The 25287-nt window shown below is 43.4% G+C and overlaps 1 protein-coding gene across 3 annotated transcripts in view; it reads right to left on the bottom strand.

Annotated features, from left to right (window-relative positions):
* The window catches only part of stard8 (StAR related lipid transfer domain containing 8), a 50459-nt gene extending 25942 nt beyond the window's left edge, over positions 1-24517 (bottom strand). Inside the window, exons 1-3 of one of the 3 annotated variants that reach the window (XM_029628075.2) lie at positions 24303-24517; positions 23270-23303; positions 1156-1227 (exon numbers count right to left, since the gene is read on the bottom strand). In XM_029628075.2, the coding sequence (XP_029483935.1) occupies positions 1156-1227; positions 23270-23303; positions 24303-24347 (151 nt within the window). In that variant the 5' untranslated portion in view covers positions 24348-24517. Of the gene's footprint in view, positions 1-1155; positions 1228-2018; positions 2092-5128; positions 5421-23269; positions 23304-24302 lie in introns of those variants that run through there. The other 2 variants (XM_029628076.1, XM_029628077.2) reach the window with 2 other exon arrangements.
* Between the last annotated feature and the right edge of the window lie 770 nt (positions 24518-25287).

Raw genomic sequence — 25287 nt, 5'->3', positions numbered from 1 at the left:
GGAGCAAACCCAACACCTTCATCCCCCCGAGACTACCATCCCCACAGTGGAGCATGGCGGTGGCAGCATCATTCTGTGGGGATGTTTTTCGTTGGCAGGGACTGGGAAACTGGTCAGAATTGAAGGATGACGCTAAATACAGGGAAATTCTTGAGGGAAACCTGTTTCAGTCATCCATAAATTTGAGACTGGGACGGAGGTTCACCTTCCAGCAGGAAAATGACCCTAAGTATACTGCTAAAGCAACACCTTTGAGTGGTTTAAGGGGAAACATTTAAATGTCTTGGAATGGCCTAGTCAAAGTCCAGACCTCAATCCAATTGAGAATCTGTGGTATGACTTAAAGATTGCTGTACACCAGCGGAACCCATCCAACTTGAAGGAGCTGGAGCAGTTTTGCCTTGAAGAATGGGCAAAAATCCCAGTGGCTTAACGTGCCAAGCGTATATATACATACCCCAAGAGACTTGCAGCTGTAATTGCTGCAAAAGGTGGCTCTACAAGGTATTGACTTTTTTTTTGGGGGGGGGATGAATAGTTATGCACGCTTAAGTTTTCTTATTTGTTGTTTGTTTCACAAGAAAAAATATTTAGCATCTTCAAAGTGGTAGGCATGTTGTGTAAATCAAATTATACAAATAAAATCCATTTTAATTCCAGGTTGTAATGCAACAAAATAGGAAAAATGCCAAGGGGGTGAATACTTTTGCAACCCACTGTAAATTAACTTTCAACCTGATGAAAGCAGCATGTTAAATGATCATGTTTGCTAGACATGGGGATAGCTTGATTAGAAGACTGTTGAGTGGAGGCAAATAGCACTGCTCATTGACATTTTCTACATCATAAGTGACATGTAGCCTACAATCAGGTATATTTTGGTGCCCAAATTTGGCTCTAACAGCCTCTAACACAGTACAGTAATTGGTGGTGGGAGATGATTACATTGTGTATATAGCAGCAAATGTGATTTGTTTCATTTTACTATAGGACTGTGCATTCATTGATGAGCTAGAAGTTCATGGATGCAAACCTGTCTGTACTGTAGGAGCTAACCAAACACAACGAGTCTCTCTGGATCATAGTAGTCATATTAACTTGGTTGACCATTATAGAGTCTAGAGTCCATAAACCACAGGGACATCTATTGATTACCTTCGTAGAGCTGGGCATATTGCGGAAATCCAGCAGCCCGCAGCCAATTACAAGCTTCTTTAGCCTCCAGTTCTGAAAAGGAAAAAATAAAATGCATAAAGATACACAGACAGATGTATTGTACTACAGTTACAACCTAAGTAAAGTCTTCTAAATGAAAATGTAGGTGGTTGCTATGATTTAACTTGTTACATAAAGCCAAAGGTTCCGCAATAGTTTCACTATACATATTCCTCCAACCAGATTCGGAGAGCCTGATAGAAGGCAATGATGATGGCCAAATGAAAGACCCCAATGCACAGAGGCAAAGCAGAGGCTTATCTATCAAGTTGGTTTATCACTTTATTTGGCTTTACAACTTTCCACACTTTAACAATACTGTCACTACTGGTGCATGACATTGGCATGACACTGGCAGAAATTCATAGAAACTAAACACGTCTGTAAGACCTCATCTGGGTGGGATATGTGGATGCACTGACATTACTGCCTCCGGTAGATTGTCAATGTGGCCTTTTAGCAATATGGTTGGTTCAGATAACCACCCGGCAACATACGAGGTAAATAAAACATATTTATGAGGTCTGAACACAAAATTCTAATATGTGAAGAACATATCCTCGGGAGGTTACAAATGAAGCCCATCATGAAATTCAACCCATGCTTTGAAAATTCTGAAAATGGTTAAGATCCTGCTTAGTAAATATTTAACTCGTAGCCTACAACATTGGATTTTTAATGGAGAGACAATTGATAGTTTATCTAAAAGGTAATGAATGGACATACAATAACCAGTGAGCCTTTCACACAAAGACCTCTTGCATCAGTTTACTGTACTATAGACTACTGTATGTTTGACTCACGTCTAAATTGTCCCTCTCTTTTCCTCTCCGGGAGACTCCACCTCCTTATGACATTCCTTAACTCCCATACACCCAGAGCTCCGACTGGATATCATAACTGAGGCCTGTGTTCTCAAGCACTGTACTATCCACCAGGGAAAGCCTGAAACTCCAGCAGTAAAAGAGAATTTGTGAAATAGGTCTTCGCAACACCAATTTTCAGAAGGTATAGAGCAGTATCTGAACAATTGCCAAATTACCAGTCTACACAGTTATTCAGAACATCACAATTGATATCAAAGGAACATGAACTAAATCTGTGTGGCCTATATCATTATTGAAATGATGAGTATAATTGTAAGCAACCTCTCGTTAATTCATGAGTTCCAAGCTGAAAGACCTGTAGAGTGAGCTGTGCGGGTCCCCGGGGAAGCCATGCTTCCTTCCCATGCAGATATATCCTCCCTAACTGCCCTACCCTACAGCAAACTGGCTCCAGGAAAAGGCCAGTTGTAGCCTATATGCAGACTCATTGGGATTACTCATTGAATACATACTCAAACAGTACAAGCCACCCACTGAAACTAAAATAGCTACATGACATACACTTCTACCATTGAGACTTGGTTAGCCTCATGCCTTCTTAGTTCATGGGTTTCTATTACGTATTTAAGCCAAACCAGCAGAATCCTCTCTGCTTTGAGGTCAGTAAGCAACATGATTCATTTCCAACAGGAAAGTCAAAACCTAAGACACCCAAGAAGAAAAACAAAGAAACTACTACAGTGACTGACGTTTAGAGGAATCTCCCATTGGTACTGTATGTCAGAAAGCTCCTTCACTGCAAAAATAGTATAATATTCCATATCCTTCCTCTCATCTCTAAAGATCGACTGTCCCTTCCCTGTAATCAGTCAGAGAAGCAGCTGGAAAGCTGTTGAAACTTCAAACAGATTTGCCTTGAGGAAAGTGCAGCATCCTGACCAGCGCTACCATCTGGTTTTCCTTCTCTACGGTTTTCATTTGAGCCGCCTGCCAATTGGAGTCTAGCCCTTCCCTCATGCTGAGGCTTGAAGCCGCCCACTGAACATTGACACCATCAGATACCTGAACAGCTGAGACTTGGGGAGAATTAACAAGTCGTCATTCAGAGCTCCTTACAAGGGAACACTGATCATGTTCTCCTCTGACTTCTGCACTTCACTGCCGCCATCAACAAGCTTAATTAAGTATATAATATGGATGCCATACTGAATTTCTACAAGTGATGATTGAATTCCTTAAATGCCTAGCAGATGTTTACAAAAAAATAAGGGGATTTGCTGTATTCGTGTAAATCATATTACAGACACTTCAACAACAGTCTTTTCATTCATCAGCACTTTGAAAGTTGGACAGAAGGTGAAGCAAAGCATTTTTACGAGACTTGTTGCTATGCTTGATTAGACTGTGAGTTTTGACCAGTCACGTTCTTTAGATTTGATGACTGTTGTGTCTGAATGTAAATGTGGCTGTCTCTTCAGAGGTTGGGGGTGAACAGAAGGGAGGACTATCATTCTGGGGGTGAGAGGTGAGAAGGAGGGCTGCCTGCCTATCTTTCTCCTGCCTGCCTGTCAAGTTGACTTGAAGGTTAGACGGGAAGACCTGGTTCTCTATGAGGGAGCAGAGTGCTGCCTTTTTATCAAGAGTGAAGTGAAGGTTAACCACAGAGCGAGCTGTTGTTTCCCTGTCTGGGTGTGAGGTGAGCAAAGGGGCAGAACAGTCGGTGCCTATCTCTGGGTTGGGTTGGGGGAGAGAGTATTGATCAGTAGAGGTGTCTGTCTCTGGTGGTGGAGGTGTTGCTTCTGTTTAAACTCCTCAGCTGAGGAGAAGATGGTTTGACACCACGGAGAAGAGAGAGAGCCATGCGGGGCAGACTGGGGTAGGGTGGATGGGAGGCTAATGGCTGACAGGAAATCCCCAGCACTGGGAGGGAGTGTTGACACAAAGGGAGACGTTTATACCACAGTGTCCTAAGGGGCTCTGCATATTTTATAATATAGTGTGTTCTCTGTGCTGCTGAGGGCATCAATTACTATATAACCAATCGTTTATGTGCTATCTAATGATCATGTTCTTCTCTGACTGCTGTACTTCTCAGGGGAATTTCGGAGGACTATTAAAACCAGAAAATAAATTAGGCAACATTGTGATTGGCCTAGAAAGCCTTGCTGTGGTACGAGGTCCACATTCTTCAATGTATTACCTAAACATCTACAAATAGAAGAATGAAATGCGTGTGCCTTTTTTCATACCATTTATATTTGATACCATTTTATACCTTAAAAAAAATCTCTTTCGATTTCAAACAACTTTTATTATTCACTGAATTAATGCAAATGTTATTGTCAGTACCATAAACACAAGAAAAACATAGTGGTGCAAAGATAGAGAGGGGATATTCTCTCAGTGACCACAAATCCCCGAATTCCCATTTCTCTTTCAAAACTGAATAATTGGTATTGTTCGCAGGAGATGTAAGGCTGCCATTGTTTCATACCCAACTTTTCAATGGACGGCTAAGCTACCACAATGCAAGCCATTGATCACCAAGGGTCCAAAGCCCACACGATCAACAAGTCTTACTGTACATTTCCATTTGATTAAAATTCCAGCAGGATTGAGCATGTGTGGTGACATCAGGAGTTCAAAGGTCTCATTCTCTCGACACAGTAGATGGCTTTAACATTATGGTTAGGCATATAACATTATAATATATAATTAGCATAATGTTCAAATCTGCTTAATTGTTCACTACAATGGGCTTTAAACATGAATCAGAATGTATTTAGAAGTAGATACAGCTGTATAATGACCCTAAAAAGGCAATTTCTTTTGAAGACAAAACGTGATGTTTTTCAAAGCACATCATAATGCTTTCTAAATCATACCTTTCATTCTATGTTTTTAATTCTTAAATCAGTAAAATCTTAATAGATCTTTCTGAACTTTTTTTAATAAGAAGAAATCAATAATATGCCCTAAATTGTCCCTCTCTTTTTCTCTCCATGGTTCTCCATAATATACTGACATGTAAATAAACTAACTAAAAATAAGATCATATTTTCAGAAAGGATAAGTCTCATACTCACCATTTTTTCCGAGCAGTTGCTGAAACTTAGTCCGACCACTCATTAACAAATAAAAAGGGCATTGAAGCCCAAAACACTCAACAGTAGCCTGGTGGTGGAGGTCAAAACTTTACAGATTCCATAAATGATTGAGAGTTAGTTACACAAATCCAAGAAGAACAGTTTCAAGCAGGCAAAAGAAACCAAGCAAGGGAACTGAAGCCAGGGATTCCAGTTATCACTACTTTTCTATTTGCGAACAACTGTACCAGCCTAACAGAACCTGCCCTTCATGACCCCATTCATGCTGAAAACCATCTGGTTCCTCTTGAACAACTGTCCCACCTCAGACACCCCACCCCCCTCCAGGAAGGCCATACCATTTGAGCTAGTGAGGGGGTGAATTACAGGCTTTCGCAAACTCTAACACAGCCTTAAAAACCACAACTTTAATACAGAAAGATGATTACATTTCTTCCTTTCAAACTATAACTGATTGCACAATTATAATATGTTTTATTCCTTTTACTTAACTACCCTAAATTTAGGCCTACAACTGTTTCCCTGTCTGTCCTTTCAGAGCTTCAGTAAATAACTTTCTTGTTTAACTTCTAAAATCTATGACACCTCTGAAATAGTTATTTATTTCAACTATTTAAACATATCTCTGAAGCTGTCACAAATGTTATCAAACCAAGGGGTAGAACGGTCGGTGCCTATCTCTGTTCACAGAGCAGACTTGTTGAAACAAGCCAACAAGCCAGATCTGAGGAGAGGAAACAATATACAGTGCCTTCAGAAAACATTCCTACCCCTTGACTTATTCTACATTTTGTTGTGTTACAGCTTGAATTCAAAATGGATTAAATATTATTTTCTCACCAATCTACACACAATACCCCATAATGACGAAGTGAAAACAAGTTTAGACATTTTTGCTCATTTATTGAAAATGAAACACAGAAATATCTCATTTACATAACTATTCACACCCCTGAGTCAATACTTTGTAGAAGCATCTTTGGCAGTGATTACAGCTGTAAGTCTCTAAGAACTTTCTACACCTGGATTGTGCAACATTTGCCCATTATTTTATTTTTTTAATTTCAAAATTCTTCAAGCTCTATCAAATTGGTTGTTGAAAATTGGTTGTTGCTAGACAACCATTTTTAGGGCGTGCCATAGTATATTTAAGTCAAAACTGTAACTCGGCCACTGAGGAACATTCACTGTATTCTTGGTAAGCAACTCCAGTGTAGATTTGGCCTTGTGATTTAGGTTATTGTCTTGCTGAAAGGTGAATTTGTCTCCCAGTGTCTGGTGGAAAGCATGTGCTTAGATCCACTCTGTATTTTTTCCCCCTCAAATACTCCCCAGTCCTCAATGATTATAAGCATACCCATAACATGATGCAGCCACACCTATGCTTGAAAATATGGAGTGTGGTACTCAGTAATGTGTTGTATTGGATTTGCCCCACATTCTTTTGCAGTATTTAAAAAAAAGTAACCTTTATTTAACTAGGCAATTCAGTTTAAGAACAAATTCTTATTTACAATGACGGCCTACACCGGCCAAACCCAGACGACGCTGGGCCAATTGTGCGCCACCCTATGAGACTCCCAATCACGGCCGGTTGTGATACAGCCTGAATTCAAACCAGAGTGTCTGTAGTGACGCCTCAAGCAATGAGATGCAGTGCCTTAGACTGCTGCGCCACTCGGGAGCCACTCAGGAGTATTACTTTAGTGCCCTGTGGCAAACAGGATGTAAGTTTTGGAATATTTGTATTGTGTACAGGCTTCGTTCTTTTCACTCTGTCAAATAGGTTATTATTGTGGAGTAACTTCAATGTTGTTCATCCATCCTCAGTTTTCTCCCATCACAGACATTAGTATGTGTGGTGTACAGAGATTAAGTAGTCATTCAAAAATCATGTTAAACACTATTATTGCACACAGAGTCCATGCAACTTACTATGTGATCTGTTAAGTACATTTTTACTGCTGAACATATTTAGGCTTGCCATAACAATGGTGTTGAATACTTGTTGACTCAAGACATTTCAGTTTTTCATTTCTTATTAATTTGTAAAATGCCAAAAAACATAATTCCACTTTGACATTATGGGGTATTGTGTGTAGGCCAATACCCCATCAATTTTAAATTCAAGCTATAACACAACAAAATGTGGAAAAATTCAAGAGGTGTGGGTACTTTCTGAAGGCACTGTACATCCCTGTCATGTACGACTGGGAAAACATCTGGAAATCACAAAAACCAAGACCAAATACACATACTATTGTTCAAGACAAAATTGTGCTTTCAGCACTTGTATCATCACGTTACTGGCTCAAATAGCCGACCAATCAGCCTGTTACCAACCCTTAGTAAACTTCTGGAAAAATTAGTGTTTGACCAGATACAATGCTATTTCACAGTAAACAAATTGACAACAGAATTTCGGCGTGCTTATAGGGAAGGACACTCAACAAGCATAGCACTTACACAAATGACTGATGATTGGCTGAGAGAAATGATGATGATACAATTATTGTGGGGGCTGTCTTATTAGACTTCAGTGCAGCTTTTGACATTATCGATCATAGTCTGCTGCTGGAAAAATGTATGTGTTATGGCTTTACAACCATTGCTATAATGTGGATAAAGAGTTACAGGGGGTGTTCTTTAATGGAAGCCTCTCAAATACAATCCAGTTAGAGTCAGGAATTCCCCAGGGTAGCTGTTTCGGCCCCTTGCTTTTTTCAATTTTTACAAACGACATGCCACTGACTTTGAGTAAAGCCAGAGTGTCTATGTATGCGGATGACTCAACACTATACACGTCAGCTACTACAGCGACTAAAATGACTGCAACACTCAATAAAGAGCTGCAATTAGTTTCAGAGTGGGTGACAAGGAATGTTAGCCCTAAATGTTTCTAATATTAAAATTATTGTCACTAAACCCTGAACCTCAATTAAATATTGTAATAAATCCAAGTTTATAATTTTAAAAGGCTAATTGATCATTAGGAAACCCTTTTACAAGAGTTCCAAAGAAAAAGTCATATCTCAGACTGGAAAAATAAAAATAAAAGATTAAGATGGTCAAAAGAACACAGACACTGGACAGAGGAACTCTGCCTAGAAGGCCAGCATCCCGGAGTTGCCTCTTCGCTGTTGATGTTGAGACTGGTGTTTTGCAGGTACTATTTAATGAAGCTGCCAGTTGAGGACTTGTGAAGCATTTGTTTCTTAAACTAAACTTTCTAATGTACTTGTCCTCTTGCTCAGTTGTGCACTGGGGCCTCCCACTACCAGGGCCTCCCACTGTTCTGGTTAGAGCCACTTTGCACTGTTCTGTGAAGGGAGTAGTACACACCATTGTATGAGATATTTAGTTTCTTGGCAATTTCTCGCATGGAATAACCTTAATTTCTCAAAACAAGAATAGACTGACGAGTTTCAGAAGAAAGTGCTTTGTTTTTGGTCATTTTGAGCCTGTAATCGAACCCACAAATGCTGATGCTCCAGATACTCAACAAGTCTAAAGAAGGCGAGTTGTATTGCTTCTTTAATTAGAACAACAGTTTTCAGCTGTGTTAACATAATTGCAAAAGGGTTTTCTATTGATCAATTAGCCTTTTAAAGTGATGAACTTGGATTATTTAACACAACATGCCATTGGAACACAGGAGTGATGGTTGCTGATAATGGGCCTCTGTACGCCTATATAGATGTTCCATAAAAAATCTGCCGTTTCCAGCTACAATAGTCATTTACAACATTAACATTGTCTGCACTGTATTTCTGATCAATTTGATGTTATTTTAATGGACAAAAATGTATTTTTCTTTGAAAAACAAGGACATTTCTAAGTGACCGCAAACTTTTGAACGGTAGTGTACACAGAGAGCTAATATTAATATGTCAGTCACTCCTGGCTGAAAGTGGAGGAGAGATTGACTTCATCACTACTTTTATTTATGAGAGGTATTGACATGTTGAATGCACCAAGCTGTCTGTCTAAACTACTGGTACACAACTCGGACACCCATGCATACCCCACAAGACATGCCACAAGAGGTCTCTTCACAGTCCAGAGTCCAGAACAGACTATGGGAGACACACAGTACTACACAGAGCCATGACTACAGGGAACTCAATTACACATCAAGTAACTGACCTAAGCAGTAAAATTTGATTGAAAAAAACAGAATAAAAAACACCTATGGAACAGCGGGGACTGTAAAGCAACACAAACATCAGCACACACACACACACACACACACACACACACACACACACACACACACACACACACACACACACACACATTAACACAAGCACTATACATAAACATGGATTTAGTACTGTAGATATGTGGTAGTGGTGGAGTAGGGGCCTGAGGGCACACAGTGTGTTGTGAAATCTATGAATGTATTGTAATGTTTTACAATTGTATAAACTGCCTTAATTTTGCTGGACCCCAGAAAGAGTATCTGCTGCTTTGGCAGCAGCTAATGGGGATCCATAATAAATACAAATACAAATACTTGACATCACTCTTGGGGGTGTTTGTGTGGTGTTTGTGTGGTTAAATGACATACTGAAATACTGTCTGTAGTCTTCTTCACATCTCTTTCCTTCTACTTGATTTGTCCCTGTCTGTACAGTATCTTTGCCATTTGAGAGGTCAAGCTCAAGGCCAGCGGACCTAGCTGTTATCGTATTGTAGAGCAACACAAGTTTAACCTTCAACCTTCCACATAAAGCTTTGCAATAGCACACTATATGATGGCATACTCTTCATAACAATTTCCAGATAAGCTAAATCTACCCGAGGAAAGGCCATTAGGGCCTGATATTCATGATCAGATCAAAGTTCAGAAGCAGTTTGGAACTTTCTCTCTTTTCATTTTCCATTTCTATGACTAATCCATGACAGACATTTCCTTGCATACCGGCAGATGGGTTCAGAGGGAGATATGGCCTTCTGGGAAACTACAGTGAATATGTAACACAGACAGCAAAAGGAAAAGGTGTGGTACAGAAGAGCTGACCTCTCAGGAAATGAGTTGTTAGAGGAGGCTGGTAGACTAGAACATGTCATAATGCCACAATCTTCCTAAACACCGGTCTGCTTCTCTGATCTTTTTCTTTGTGTAATTAAACCTTACTTTCAAAAAGAATTCTAAAAAAATGGTATATACCCTGCTGTAATATTCCAGCACACAAACATTCAATATGGACAAACACTCACATTTCTCACATGGGTCATGAACCTGCACATGCTCCTCAAATTTCTATTTTGGAATAGAATGAGTAACTACAAATCAATCAAAATCAATCAAAAAGAACAGACCATACACTGTTTATATATCTTCCTCTACCAGGATGACATGTGCCCAATACCTCACACCATTGTCATTCCTCAGAGTGGGTAGTCCACGTGATGCTGTGTGCCCACCTAGTGCTTAACTTGGGTAAGAGCTCACCGGAGCTGAGTACCAGCACCTCAAATCTTCTATTGCTTGAGTTCCTGCACCTCTTATAGAATATCCGCTCAAAAGTATTGTGGAACTCCTGCACCTAAATAATAAACAGTACCGGCATCCAAAATAAGTACCGTCTCCTATTTCTGTCAAAGTCAAGCACTGGTGCCCAACACATGGCTGCGCTCAATGCCACACAACTTTTCATCACCTGAAGAAATTATATATAATATGTCAGATATACCCTTTCATTCTTGTTTCATCTCAACTGGATTTTTCCTTTTTACTGAGTGTATCACCTGCCCTAACTCCTGAATCATGCCACCTCTTACTATAGTATAGGACAATTTGTGCAATGCCTGGTAGGGTGGAACATGCTATGTCTGTGATATTATAGAGGAGAAACACTTTCACAAGAGGGATATAGAATAGAGACAATGATCAACAACATTTCCACATGATTGCAATCACCTGTGCAACTTTCAGAGAAAGAGCATTACCATAAATAAGAGGTTTAAATTATAATGTTCACTGAACAGAGCCCTTGCAATTACAGCTAGGTAGGCCTGCTTTGCAGTACATTTACATTCCCACATCAAGTCCTATGCATGAGACTAGGACATAATCCACCCATATAGCTTTTTCCCTAAAGTAGTATTGCTATTTTATGGTCATTGAAGTATTATTTAAAGGAGACAATTCTAATCTCATCTAGATCTATGCTTTTTTAAATCTCTAAAATCTTTTATAGTAGAAAAAGCACCACCCTCAGACCTTCACCGTGTTATTAATGGCACTGGGCTGTCTCTAGGGAAACCATGGCCTTTAAACCTGAGCCTGTGATTGGAGAGCAGCTGTTGCTTTATTAAGCCTATCGTATCTCTTCTATGGAACTGATTTCAAATGGGCTCAAAGGAAAAAGATGAGAGGAAATGACAAATATAATGAAAAAATTTGAAACAAAAGGGACTGCTCATCTTGTTGCATTTCACAGTATGAGAAGCATGTCTTTCTGTTTATTAGCAAATACATACATGACAACACAGCAAGCTCATGAGAGACAGTTGTGTTGTGAATGCTGCATTATGACTGGGTGCCCTGGGTAGCTTCCTATTTGGAGGCTGTCGATCAAAGGTGAGCCTTCTTTAGACAGAGCTAAAGCTATTACATGATCATCTGGATGCATCCATAGCCTACCTAAACTTATTTTAATATAGCCTTTTGCTCTGTCTTCAACAGCACTCTGTTGTAGGCGACAATACCATAGCTTAAATTGATGTGCAATCCTTTCCCAGTAACTAAACTAAAATGAATAGGTTGATCAGGATTTGCAGCCATTAATTGAGTGGAAAGTGTAGCTGTGAATACAGCCTGGCAGTAAAAAATGTCATAATTGATGTTTTGCGGTAGTTGCCTATTTAATAGATTAAGCAATTACAGACTTAGGCATAGCCTACTTTTACAATTTACCTGCAACATGTTGGTGGTCTAAATTCCTTTGCAATAAAGCCCTTGTTTTATGCGTGCAGTCTTGAGTTTGAAAAGTTGGGGACTTTGATTTAAAACCATTACAAGTTTCACTATCCATTCTCAGCAGCAACCCTTGTCCGTTGTAACATTCTTTTGACTTCATGACCTAGAGCCTTTTCCAGATGCAGTCTGTGAAGTAATTTGTAGTTATGTCCTGTATTCAATGAAGATATACTGAATTCATCTCTCAGACTTTCACGCTGCAATAAAGCTCACTCTAAAATGTAAATGTGCACCTTCCAAGAAAGGAATGGCACACAATGCATAGACTACTACAGAACTCTCTGGTGTGGTGTGGGATATTAAGTTCATGGCTATAATTGTCCTTCAAATCCTGATGCATAGCGGATTTAAAATAGCAGTCTAGACTTCTACTTTGAAGACGAACAACAAGTGATGTTCAGTCAGAAGCTAATATATCCAATGTCTGGAATTCAATAAATTGTCCAGTGCATTCGGGAAGTATTCAGACCCCTTCCCTTTTTCCACACTTTCTTATGTTACAGTCTTATTCTAAAATTGATTAAAGAAAAACAATTCCTCATCAATCTACACACAATACCCCATAATGACAAAGCAAAAACAGGGTTTTAGACATTTTTGCAGATTAAAAATGAATTTTCATTAAAAATGAAAAACAGAAATACCTTGTTTACATAAGTATTCAGACCCTTTGTTATGAGACTCGAAATTTAACTCTGGTGCATGCTGTTTCCATTAATCATCCTTGAGATGTTTCTACAACTTGATTGGAGTCCACCTGTGGTAAATTCAATTGATTGGACATGATTTGGAAAAGCACACACCTGTCTATATAAGGTCCCACAGTTGACAGTGCATGTCAGAGTGAAAACCAAGCCATGAGATCGAAGGAATTGTCCATAGAGCTCCGAGACATTATTGTGTCGAGGCACAGATCTGGGGTAGGGTGCTAAAAAATATGTGCAGCATTGTAACTTCCGGGTTGGAGCGAGCGGTCGCATCTGCACTCGGTCCGCAGGTAGTATTACATTTCATTACATTTCATTATAGTACAACGGTTTGATTTGTCTAATCTTAGCAATTTCTTTTTAGCTAGCTACATAGCCGTCTTTGTATCATAGATAATTGCGTAATTATCGTATTTCGTCGTCCTAACGCAGTCTACACTGCCCTGCAGCTAGCCAGCTAGCTAACGTCCACCGTTAGCTAGTCCACCGTCTACCGATTAGCAGCACAACTATTACACTCAACTGAACGACTTGATTAGTGTAGTGTTAGCTAGCTACATAGTTGTCTTTGCTGTCTTCGTATCCAAGATAATTGTGTAGTTTAGAGTGTGTAGTTTTAGAGTGATTATCTTAATTTACCGAGGTTAGCTAGCCAGCTATTTGTCGTCCTTAACGTAGGAGACACTGCTAGCTAGCCAACAGCTAGCCAACGTCTACCGAACAGAACTTCCGCACTCAACAATCCGGTCGCATTTCGCTCGCTCCACAGGTAGTATCACATTTTTCATTTCATTTCATTACAGTACAACGGCTTGATTTGTTTGATCGTAGCTAGCTACATAGCTAGCTACATAGCCGTCTTTGTATCAAAGATAATTGTGTAGTCTAGAGCGATTTCCTAAGTTAGCTAGCCAGCTATTGTCGTTCTTTTAACGCAACGTAACGTAATCAACACTGCTAGCTAGCCAGCTAGCCCCGAATAGCAGCACAGTAGAAACTATTACACTCAACGGAACGACTTGATTAGTGTAGTGTCAACAACGCAGCCACTGCCAGCTAGCCTACATAGTCAACAACGCAGCCTCTGCCAGCTAGCCTACTTCAGCAGTACTGTATCATTTTAATCATTTTAGTCAATAAGATTCTTGCTACGTAAGCTTAACTTTCTGAACACTCGAGACGTGTAGTCCACTTGTCATTTCAATCTCCTTTGCATTAGCGTAGCCTCTTGTGTAGCCTGTCAACTATGTGTCTGTCTATCCCTGTTCTCTCCTCTCTGCACAGACCATACAAACGCTCCACACCGCGTGGCCGCGGCCACCCTAATCTGGTGGTCCCAGCGCGCACGACCCACGTGGAGTTCCAGGTCTCCGGTAGCCTCTGGAACTGCCGATCTGCGGCCAACAAGGCAGAGTTCATCTCAGCCTATGCCTCCCTCCAGTCCCTCGACTTCTTGGCACTGACAGAAACATGGATCACCACAGACAACACTGCTACTTCTACTGCTCTCTCTTCGTCTGCCCACGTGTTCTCGCACACCCCGAGAGCTTCTGGTCAGCGGGGTGGTGGCACCGGGATCCTCATCTCTCCCAAGTGGTCATTCTCTCTTTCTCCCCTTACCCATCTGTCTATCGCCTCCTTTAAATTCCATGCTGTCACAGTTACCAGCCCTTTCAAGCTTAACATCCTTATAATTTATCGCCCTCCAGGTTCCCTCGGAGAGTTCATCAATGAGCTTGATGCCTTGATAAGCTCCTTTCCTGAGGACGGCTCACCTCTCACAGTTCTGGGCGACTTTAACCTCCCCACGTCTACCTTTGACTCATTCCTCTCTGCCTCCTTCTTTCCACTCCTCTCCTCTTTTGACCTCACCCTCTCACCTTCCCCCCTACTCACAAGGCAGGAAATACGCTCGACCTCATCTTTACTAGATGCTGTTCTTCCACTAACCTCATTGCAACTCCCCTCCAAGTCTCCGACCACTACCTTGTATCCTTTTCCCTCTCGCTCTCATCCAACACTTCCCACACTGCCCCTACTCGGATGGTATCGCGCCGTCCCAACCTTCGCTCTCTCTCCCCCGCTACTCTCTCCTCTTCCATCCTATCATCTCTTCCCTCTGCTCAAACCTTCTCCAACCTATCTCCTGATTCTGCCTCCTCAACCCTCCTCTCCTCCCTTTCTGCATCCTTTGACTCTCTATGTCCCCTATCCTCCAGGCCGGCTCGGTCCTCCCCTCCCGCTCCGTGGCTCGACGACTCATTGCGAGCTCACAGAACAGGGCTCCGGGCAGCCGAGCGGAAATGGAGGAAAACTCGCCTCCCTGCGGACCTGACATCCTTTCACTCCCTCCTCTCTACATTTTCCTCTTCTCTCTCTGCTGCTAAAGCCACTTTCTACCACTCTAAATTCCAAGCATCTGCCTCTAACCCTAGGAAGCTCTTTGCAACCTTCTCCTCCCTCCTGAATCCCCCCTCCTCCCTCTCTGCAGATGACTTCGTCAACCATTTTGAAAAGAAGGTCGACGACATCCGATCCTCGTTTGCTAAGTCAAACGACACCGCTGGTTCTGCTCACACTGCCCTACCCTGTGCTCTGACCTCTTTCTCCCCTCTCTCTCCAGATGAAATCTCGCGTCTTGTGACGGCCGGCCGCCCAACAACCTGCCCGCTTGACCCTATCCCCTCCTCTCTTCTCCAGACCATTTCCGGAGACCTTCTCCCTTACCTCATCTCGCTCATCAACTCATCCCTGACCGCTGGCTACGTCCCTTCCGTCTTCAAGAGAGCGAGAGTTGCACCCCTTCTGAAAAAACCTACACTCGATCCCTCCGATGTCAACAACTACAGACCAGTATCCCTTCTTTCTTTTCTCTCCAAAACTCTTGAACGTGCCGTCCTTGGCCAGCTCTCCCGCTATCTCTCTCAGAATGACCTTCTTGATCCAAATCAGTCAGGTTTCAAGACTAGTCATTCAACTGAGACTGCTCTTCTCTGTATCACGGAGGCGCTCCGCACTGCTAAAGCTAACTCTCTCTCCTCTGCTCTCATCCTTCTAGACCTATCGGCTGCCTTCGATACTGTGAACCATCAGATCCTCCTCTCCACCCTCTCCGAGTTGGGCATCTCCGGCGCGGCCCACGCTTGGATTGCGTCCTACCTGACAGGTCGCTCCTACCAGGTGGCGTGGCGAGAATCCGTCTCCACACCACGTGCTCTCACCACTGGTGTCCCCCAGGGCTCTGTTCTAGGCCCTCTTCTATTCTCGCTATACACCAAGTCACTTGGCTCTGTCATAACCTCACATGGTCTCTCCTATCATTGCTATGCAGACGACACACAATTAATCTTCTCCTTTCCCCCTTCTGATGACCAGGTGGCGAATCGCATCTCTGCATGTCTGGCAGACATATCAGTGTGGATGACGGATCACCACCTCAAGCTGAACCTCGGCAAGACGGAGCTGCTCTTCCTCCCGGGAAGGACTGCCCGTTCCATGATCTCGCCATCACGGTTGACAACTCCATTGTGTCCTCCTCCCAGAGCGCTAAGAACCTTGGCGTGATCCTGGACAACACCCTGTCGTTCTCAACTAACATCAAGGCGGTGGCCCGTTCCTGTAGGTTCATGCTCTACAACATCCGCAGAGTACGACCCTGCCTCACACAGGAAGCGGCGCAGGTCCTAATCCAGGCACTTGTCATCTCCCGTCTGGATTACTGCAACTCGCTGTTGGCTGGGCTCCCTGCCTGTGCCATTAAACCCCTACAACTCATCCAGAACGCCGCAGCCCGTCTGGTGTTTAACCTTCCCAAGTTCTCTCACGTCACCCCGCTCCTCCGCTCTCTCCACTGGCTTCCAGTTGAAGCTCGCATCCGCTACAAGACCATGGTGCTTGCCTACGGAGCTGTGAGGGGAACGGCACCTCAGTACCTCCAGGCTCTGATCAGGCCCTACACCCAAACAAGGGCACTGCGTTCATCCACCTCTGGCCTGCTCGCCTCCCTACCACTGACGAAGTACAGTTCCCGCTCAGCCCAGTCAAAACTGTTCGCTGCTCTGGCCCCCCAATGGTGGAACAAACTCCCTCACGACGCCAGGACAGCGGAGTCAATCACCACCTTCCGGAGACACCTGAAACCCCACCTCTTTAAGGAATACCTAGGATAGGATAAAGTAATCCCTCTCACCCCCCTTAAAAGATTTAGATGCACTACTGTTCCACTGGATGTCATAAGGTGAATGCACCAATTTGTAAGTCGCTCTGGATAAGAGCGTCTGCTAAATGACTTAAATGTAAATGTAAATGTAAGGTCCCCAACAACATAGTGGCCTCCATGATTCTTACATGGAAGAAGTTTGGAACCACCTAAATCATACAAACTCAAAATGAGCAATCGGGGGAGAAAGGCCTTGGTCAGGGAGGTGAACAAGAACACAATGGTCACTCTGACAGAGCACCAGAGTTCATCTGAGGAGATGGGAGAACATTCCAGAAGGACAACCATCTCTGCAGCACTACATCAATCAAGCCTTTATGGTAGAGTGGCCAGACGGAAGCCACTCCTCAGTAAAAGGCACATGACAGGCCGCTTGGAGTTTGCCAAAAGGCACCTAAAGGACTCTCAGACCATGAGAAACAAGATTCCTAGTCTTTGGCCTGAATACCAACTGTCACGTCTGGTGGAAACCTGGCACCATTCTTACGGTGGAGGCAGCATCATGCTGTGGGGATGATTTTCAGCGGCAGGGATGGGTAGACTAGTCAGGATGGAAGCAAAGATGAATGGAGCAAAGAACAGAGAGATAATTGATGAAAACCTGCTCCAGAGCACTCAGGACCTCAGACTGGGGTGAAGGTTCACCTTCCAACAGGACTACGACCCTAAGCACACAGCCAAGGCAACGCAGGAGTGGCTTCGGGACAAGTCTCTGAATGTACTTGAGTGGCCGAGCCAGAGCCCGGACTTGAACCTAATCGGACATCTCTGGAGAGACCTGAAAATAGCTGTGAATTGATGCTCCCCATCCAAACTGACATAGCTTGAGAGGCTCTACAGAGAGGACTGGGAGAAACTCCGCAAATACAGGTGTGCCAAGCTTGTAGCATCATACCCAAAAAGACACAAGGCTGTAATCGCTGCCAACGGTGCTTCAACAAAGTACTGAGTCTGAATACCTATGTAAATGTGATATTTCAGTTTTATATTTTTTATACATTTCCAAATATTTCTAAAAACCCGTTTTTGCTTTGTCATTATATGGTATTGTGTGTGGATTGATGAGGGGGAAAAAGCTATTTAATCAATTTTAGAATATGAGGAATTTACCACAGGTGGACTCCAATCAAGTTGTAGAAACATCTCAAGGATGATTAATGGAAACAGGATGCACCTGAGATCAATTTCGAATCTCATAGCAAAGGGTCTGAAAACGTATGTAAAAAAGGTATTTCTGTTTTTATTTTTAAAACATTTGCAAACATTTCTAAAAACCTGTTTTCACTTTGTCCTTTTTATTTATTTAATCAGTTTTAGAATAAAGCTGTAATGTAACAAAATGAGGAAAAAGTCAAGGGGTCTGAATACTTTCCGGTCAAATGTACTGCAGCGCCAGCTGCGCCACCAGAGACTCTGGGTTCGCGCCCAGGCTCTGTCGTAACCGGCCGTGACCGGGAGGTCCGTGGGGCGACCCACAATTGACCTAGCGTCGTCCGGGTTAGGGAGGGTTTGGCCGGTAGGGAAATCCTTGTCTCATCGCGCACCAGCGACTCCTGTGGCGGGCCGGGCGCAGTGCGTGCTAACCAAGGTTGCCAGATGCACGGTATTTCCTCCGACACATTGGTGTGACTAGCTTCCGGGTCGGAGGGCGCTGTGTTAAGAAGAAGTGCGGCTTGGTTGGGTTGTGTATCGGAGGACGCATGACTTTCAACCTTCGTCTCTCCCGAGCCCGTATGGGAGTTGTAGCGAGGAGACAAGATAGTAGCCACTAAACAATTGGATACCACGAAATTGGGGAGAAAAAGGGGTAAATAAAATAATAAAATGTACCAGTCAAAAGTTTGGACACACCTACTCATTCAAGGGTTTTTCTTTATTTTTAAAATGTTATACATTGTAGAATAATAGTGAAGACATCAAAACTATGAAATAACACATCTGGAATCATGTAGTAACCAAAAACGTGTTAAACAAGTCAAAATGTATGTAATATTTTAGATGCTTCAAAGTCGCGACCCTTTGCCTTGATGACAGCTTTGCACACTCTTGGCATTCTATCAACCAGCTTCATGAGGTAGTCACCTGGAATGCATTTCAATTAACAGGTGTGCCTTGTTAAAAGTTAAATTGTGGAATTTCTTATCTTCTTAATGAGTTTGAGCCAACCAGTTGTGTTGTGACAAGGTTGGGGGGTATACAAAATATTTGGTTAAAGATCAAATCCATATTGTAGCAAGAACAGCTCAAATAAGCAAAGAGAAATGACAGTCCATCATTACTTTAAGACATGAAGGTCAGTCAATACGGAAAATTTCAAGAACTTGAACGTTTTTCAAATGCAATCGCAAAAACCATTAACGCTATGATGAAACTGGCTCTCATGAGGACCACCTGTCACGCCCTGGTCTTAGTATTCTGTGTTTTCTTTATTATGTTGGTTAGGCCAGGGTGTGACATGGGTGATTTATGTGTCTCGTCTTGTCTATGGGTTTATTAGATTTATGGGGTTGTGTTCAGTGTAGTGGTCTAGGTAAGTCTATGGTTGCCTAGAGTGGTTCTCAATCAGAGGCAGGTGTTTATCATTGTCTCTGATTGGGAACCATATTTAGGCAGCCATATTCTTTGGGTATTTTGTGGGTGGTTGTTCCTGTCTCTGTGTTTTGCACCAGTTAGGACTGTTTCAGTTTTTCCACGTTTTCTTATTTTGTATAGTTTTCACGTTATCATCTTTCATTAAAGATGTTTATAAATAACCACGCTGCATTTTGGTCCTCCTCTCCTTCCCAAGAAGAAAGCCATTACAGAACCACCCACCACAACAGGACCAAGCGGCGTGGTAACGGGCAGCAGCAACAGCGGCCAAAGACACAGGACTTTTGGACATGGGAGGAAATCCTCGACGGGAGAGGACCCTGGGCTAAGCCAGGGGAGTGTAGCCGCCCCAAGGTGCAGCAGGAGTAGCGCAAAGAGGAATGGACATGGGAGGACGAATTGGACGGTAAAGGACCCTGGGCACAGCCAGGAGAATATCGCTGCCCCAAAGAAGAGCTGGAGGCAGTGAAGGTGGAGAGGCGCTGGTATGAGGAGGCAGCACGGCGGCGTGGATGGAAGCCCGAGAGTCAGCCCCAAAAATGTATTGGGGGGTGGCACACAGGGAGTATGGCGAAGCCAGGTAGGAGATCTGCGCCAACTTCCTGTGTTTACCGGAGGGCGAGAGAGACCGGGCAGGCACCGTGTTATGCTGTGGAGCGCACGCTGTCCCAGTGCGGGTGCATAGCCCGGTGCAGTACATACCAGCTCCTCGTATCGGCCGGGCTAGAGTGGGCATCGAGCCAAGTGCCATGAAGCCGGCTCTACGCATCTGGTCTCCAGTGCGTCTTCTTGGGCCGGCATACATGGCACCAGCCTTGCGCATGGTGTCCCCAGTTCGCCTGCACAGCCCAGTGCGGGCTATTCCACCTTGCCGCACTGGCAGGGCGACCGTGAGCATTCAACCAGGTAAGGTTGGGCAGGCTCGGTGCTCAAGAGCTCCAGTGCACCTGCACGGTCCGGTCTATCCAGTACCACCTCCACGTATCAGCCCTCCGGTGGCAGCTCCCCGCACTCGCCCGGAGGTGCGTGTCCTCGGCCCAGTACCACCAGTGCCGGCACCACGCACCAGGCCTACAGTGCGCCTCGCCTGTCCGGCGCTGCCTGAGCTGCCCGTCTGCCCAGCGCCACCTGAGCTGCCTGTCTTTCCAGAGCTGCTAGAGTCTCCCGTCTGTCCAGAGCTGCTAGAGTCTCCCGTCTGTCCAGAGCTGCTAGAGTCTCCCGTCTGTCATGAGCCGCCAGAGTCTCCCGTCTGTCATGAGCCGCCAGAGTCTCCCATCTCTCATGAGCCGCCAGAGTCTCCCGTCTGTCATGAGCCGCCAGAGTCTCCCGTCTGTCATGAGCCGCCGGAGTCTCCCGTCTGTCATGAGCCGCCGGAGTCTCGCGTTTGTCATGAGCCGCCGGAGTCTCCCGTCTGTCAGCCAGGATCTTCCAGAGCCACCAGTCAGCCAGGATCTTCCAGAGCCGCCAGTCAGCCAGGATCTTCCAGAGCCGTCAGTCAGCCAGGATCTGCCAGAGCCGCCAGTCAGCCAGGATCTGCCAGAGCCGCCAGTCAGCCAGGATCCGCCAAAGCCGCCAGTCTGCCAGGATCCGCCAAAGCCGCCAGTCTGCCAGGATCTGCCAGATCCGTCAACCTGCCTGAGCTATCTTTTAGTCTTGGGCTACCTCTCAGTCCTGAGCTACCTCTCAGTCTTCAGCTACCCCTCAGTCTTGAGCTACCCCTCAGTCTTGAGCTACCCCTCAGTCTTGAGCTACCCCTCAGTCCCGAGCTACCTCAGTCCCGAGCTGTCCCTCAGTCCGGAGCTGCCCCTCAGTCCAGTGGGGCCCTTTGTTAAGGTTACTAGGCCAAGGTCGGCGGCGAGGGTCGCCACTCAAGGGATGCTAAGTAAGCGGACTAAGACTGTGTCGGAGTGGGGTCCACGTCCCGCGCCAGAGCCGCCACCGTGGACTGACGCCCACTCAGACCCTCCCCTATGGGTTTAGGTGTGCGGCCGGGAGTCCGCACCTTTGGGGGGGGGGGGAGGCTACTGTCACGCCCTGGTCTTAGTATTCTGTGTTTTCTTTATTATGTTGGTTAGGCCAGGGTGTGACATGGGTGATTTATGTGTCTCGTCTTGTCTAGGGGTTTATTAGATTTATGGGGTTGTGTTCAGTGTAGTGGTCTAGGTAAGTCTATGGTTGCCTAGAGTGGTTCTCAATCAGAGGCAGGTTATTATCGTTGTCTCTGATTGGGAACCATATTTAGGCAGCCATATTCTTTGGGTATTTTGTGGGTGGTTGTTCCTGTCTCTGTGTTTTGCACCAGTTAGGACTGTTTCGGTTTTTCCACGTTTTCTTATTTTGTATAGTGTTCACATTTTCATCTTTCATTAAAGATGTTTATAAATAACCAAGCTGCATTTTGGTCCTCCTCTCCTTCCCAGGAAGAAAGCCGTTACACCACCACAGTAACGGAAGACCCAGAGTTACCTCTGCTGCAGAGGATAAGTTCATTAGAGTTAACTGCACCTCAGATTGCAGCCCAAATAAATGCTTCACAAGTAACAGACACATGTCAACATCAACTGTTCAGAGAAGACTGCGTGAATCAGGTCTTCATGGTCGAATTGCTGCGAAGAAACCACTACTAAAGGACACCAATAATAAGAAGAGACATTAGACCGGGTTGAAATCTGTCCTTTGGTCTGATGAGTCCAAACTTGAGATTTTGGGTTCCAACTACCCTGTCTTTGTGAGATGCAGAGTAGGTGAACGGATGATCTACGCCATCCCATCTAGTTTGCGCTTAGTGGGACTATCATTTGTTTTTAAACTGGACAATAACTCAACACACCTCCAGGCTGTGTAAGGACTATTTGACCAAGAAGGAGTGCTGCCTCAGATGACCAGGCCTCCACAATCACCCAACCTCAACCCAATTGAGATGGTTTGGGATGAGTTGGACTGCAGAGTGAAGGAAAAGCAGCCAACAAGTGCTCAGCATATGTGGAAACTTATAAAAGCTTTCCAGGTGAAGCTGGTTGAGAGAATGCCAAGAGTTAGGAAAGCTGTCATCATGGAAAACGGTGGCTACTTTGAAGAATCTCAAATATATCATATTTGTTTTGATAGTTTTGATAGTCTTCACTATTATTCTACAGTGTTTAAAATAGTACAAATAAAGAAAAACCCTTGAATGAGTAGGTGTGTCCAAACTTTTGACTAGTACTGTACATAATATTTTTGTTTTTTTGTTTAGCTTACAAATATAATTTAAATGTATGCATTAAGCTGTCTGTAATATAATACTTATGGCAAAAACAAATGTAGACAATTGTAAATGCATTTCTATAGCATCCAAACTATTTTTTACAATAGTGGGAGGAGTGCCAAGATGGAGGTGCGGTGACTTGAAAACAGCGTTCTCTGTCAGTCAAGTAGTCATTGGCTACTACTTGCAATTTACTTAATACCAGGCTATGTTTTTCTTTGAGAAGACCAGCTGATGGTTATACACTTCTAGATAGAGTAGACAATTTGATTAACCAACAATAACAAAAGAGATGCACATATTTTGCTCTCAACGCTTTGCTCTTAAATCAATTTTCTCTGAATGATAGTCAGTCTCTTATCCTTACCTGCTCTCTTGTAGCCCCATGATGAGGACATCACCTGAAAGAAGGAAAGTAGAGCATGTCATGTCCATACATGTTATGTTTTGCAGCATCAAGTGCACTAACTCTTTATTTATTTTCTAACATATGATATGTATTTGAAATGTGTTGTCAATACATTGTTAGAAAACTTTATTTAAGTTACAACTTTGTTATATATGAGTCATAGGCACAACATTCTTGAAGTAAAATTAGATAAATTAAGTAAGACTTGAGAAATGTAGTAGACTGTGACATTTATTCAACAAAGAATCAACTATTCTGTGTAGTTCCAGCCGTATATTATGATCTTACATTTTCAATGATGTCAGAACTTTCTAAAAGGAGCACTATTGGCTCCAAGTGGACGCTTGAGAAAGGCTACATTTGAATCCCGTTGCTGCGGTAACTCTGGGATAACACCTCCTTGAGAGCATGCTCACTGAAAACAAGCCAGCCTTCACTCCATTCCTACACCCACTCCCAACTGCCTGGAATGTCCGTTACTTTGGGAGTCACATGCTGAACAGACCACTACTATGAAACTGTAGCAAGTTATGAGAACTCTCCTATTTTAACGTTTCTTTCCGAACAATAGTATATAACAGCAACTATATACATATGTAGTTTACAAAAAAACAAGTGAGGTGTTTCTTATTACACGGAGTTAGAATGACTTCTTAAAAAGCAGAGGAACCCATTAAATACACAAATTATAATATTAATATGTGTCATTTAACAGACGCTTTTATCCAAAGGAACTTACAGGCTTGCGGGCATGAATTTTTACGTATGGATGGTCCTAGGAATCGAACCCACAATCTTGGCGTTGCAAGCTACCAACTGAGCCATACATGACCAAAACACAGTTGGAGTATGATAAATACTTAAATCTACATTTAAAAAAGGATTATCTTTATCACATTCATTCTTATCTTTACCGGTACACATTTCAAACAATATACCAAAATATTTAAAATATTTAAAAGTTTGTTTACGTTAAAAAAATTGTTCTTACTTTTGCTCTTCCAAACAATGAGTACAAACAGCTGAAAAAGGCCATGTTCAGGTGTCCTATGAAAGGTCCCAGGTCCTGTATCCGAGGTCACAGGCCGGCCAAAGGTGCTGGGTCCTGCATGGCTGTTCAGTATCCACCACAGCCCAGCGCTGTAGTTGGAGCTGGAGCTGGGAGGCAGGATGTTGAGAAGCAGGCTGAGGGAAGTGGGCAGGGCTTGGGACAGTAAATCACAGCAGTAGCACAAGCCTGATCCAAAGGATGCTTTATGCATACCAATGGCTGAAGCACTGGACTATGGAACTGGGAAAAAAAAGTCCCCTCAAAAAACAGCATACAGTATAATGTAACTCTGAAACCAATAGATGGCTGGATTCACTGCAGCTTAGGCGGGGCTTGGCATGCAGTATCTGTCTCTCTCTCTCTGTGTTGTTCAGGAGCGGAAGCATAGTGTATCAGAACTACTGAAGGGATTTCATGACAGTTCTAAGCAATTTAAGACCATAATCCTTCCAGCCCCCAGTAATGGAAAATACTAAATTTACGAACTTCAATGACGAGTGAACACATGAACAACTGTTGACTGATATAGAATGCACTGAAGTCCCAATGTGCAAAGGCCACGGAATGTCTTCTGGAACCATGCTATACCCACGCACCGTGTGATGCGTTACAACAGAACAATGGCCAATATTGTTATATTTCTATGCCCCATCTCACATACAATACGGTGTGTTCCACTAACCAGGATAGCACACATATCTTGATTAATATTGTCATTCAGCCCTGTCATGATGAGAGCAAGCATGCCGATCAACATTGTGTCTTTGGCTTCCAAGTATCTGAATATGTTGTATTTTCATGGATTCCCAATGTATTAAGTCAACAAAACTCAAAGACTGCATAATCTGGTGTTTTATCCCCAACAATAACATAAATGTGGTTACAATGTCATAGAGTCCTCATAGAACCCTTGAATTGTATAGCA

Source organism: Oncorhynchus nerka, linkage group LG22 (assembly GCF_034236695.1).
Source record: "Oncorhynchus nerka isolate Pitt River linkage group LG22, Oner_Uvic_2.0, whole genome shotgun sequence".
NCBI lineage: Eukaryota > Metazoa > Chordata > Actinopteri > Salmoniformes > Salmonidae > Oncorhynchus > Oncorhynchus nerka.
This window is presented reverse-complemented; position numbering and strand designations above follow the sequence as displayed.